The sequence below is a fragment of the Geospiza fortis genome, unplaced genomic scaffold, assembly GCF_000277835.1.
Source record: "Geospiza fortis unplaced genomic scaffold, GeoFor_1.0 scaffold27, whole genome shotgun sequence".
NCBI classification, from domain to species: Eukaryota; Metazoa; Chordata; class Aves; order Passeriformes; family Thraupidae; genus Geospiza; species Geospiza fortis.
The window spans coordinates 3,515,800-3,516,613 of record NW_005054329.1 but is presented as its reverse complement, the minus strand read 5'-3'; the positions used below and the strand labels follow the sequence as shown (position 1 = coordinate 3,516,613).

The following is an 814-nucleotide window of genomic DNA, read 5'->3' as shown; positions in this document are numbered from 1 at the left end:
AAATAAAATAAAATGTCCCTCTAACAAAATAAATTTTACAAAAGGTGGATTAAAGGATTCCCACCCAGCCCCTGGCTAACAGCACCCAGGGAAGGCTCCCATGGCTGCCACACTCCCTGCCTTGCTGATTCCTCTGGAGCTCCTCCAAATCCCTCCCAGCAGAAACAAAAGCCGGATCTGGCACAGCCTCTGCACACACAACAGCGACCAGGGAAAAGTCCTGACCTGTCAACAAAACTCAGCTCCCCCCTCTGCCCCAGGGGACCAAGGGATCTGCTGTGAGGCCACCCCACCAAGTGACAACCACCACACACAGGTGTGGCCAGAAGGAGCAGACCCTGCCTTCCCTTCAGCTGCTCCTGGATGGAATTTCCACCCAAATTTTTGTTCCCCAGAGCAGAGGGATGCTGAGCTCTGCTGCAGCCCACAGCCAGCACAGCCCCCTCCTCACTCTCTCCCTCCTGTACCTGCATTGCCTCCAGAGCCTCCTTCAGCTGCTGCTTCTCCCACACACAGGTGTGGCCAGAAGGAGCAGACCCTGCCTTCCCTTCAGCTGCTCCTGGATGGAATTTCCACCCAAATTTTTGTTCCCCAGAGCAGAGGGATGCTGAGCTCTGCTGCAGCCCACAGCCAGCACAGCCCCCTCCTCACTCTCTCCCTCCTGTACCTGCATTGCCTCCAGAGCCTCCTTCAGCTGCTGCTTCTCTGGCCTGTCTGAGGAATGGCTGAGCAGCTCCTGAAATAAAAATAAAATAATAAAAATAAATAACAAAAAAGAATAAAAATAATAAAAGCCAAAAATAATAAAAATAAT

The 814-nt window shown here is 52.0% G+C and overlaps 1 protein-coding gene across 1 annotated transcript in view; it reads right to left on the bottom strand.

The window, feature by feature from the left end:
- The window catches only part of VAV2 (vav guanine nucleotide exchange factor 2), an 89,873-nt gene that overhangs the window by 17,152 nt on the left and 71,907 nt on the right, over positions 1–814 (bottom strand). The window contains exon 12 of the mRNA XM_031057289.1: positions 668–736. Coding sequence (XP_030913149.1) covers positions 668–736 — 69 coding nt within the window. The remainder of the gene's footprint in view (positions 1–667; positions 737–814) is intronic.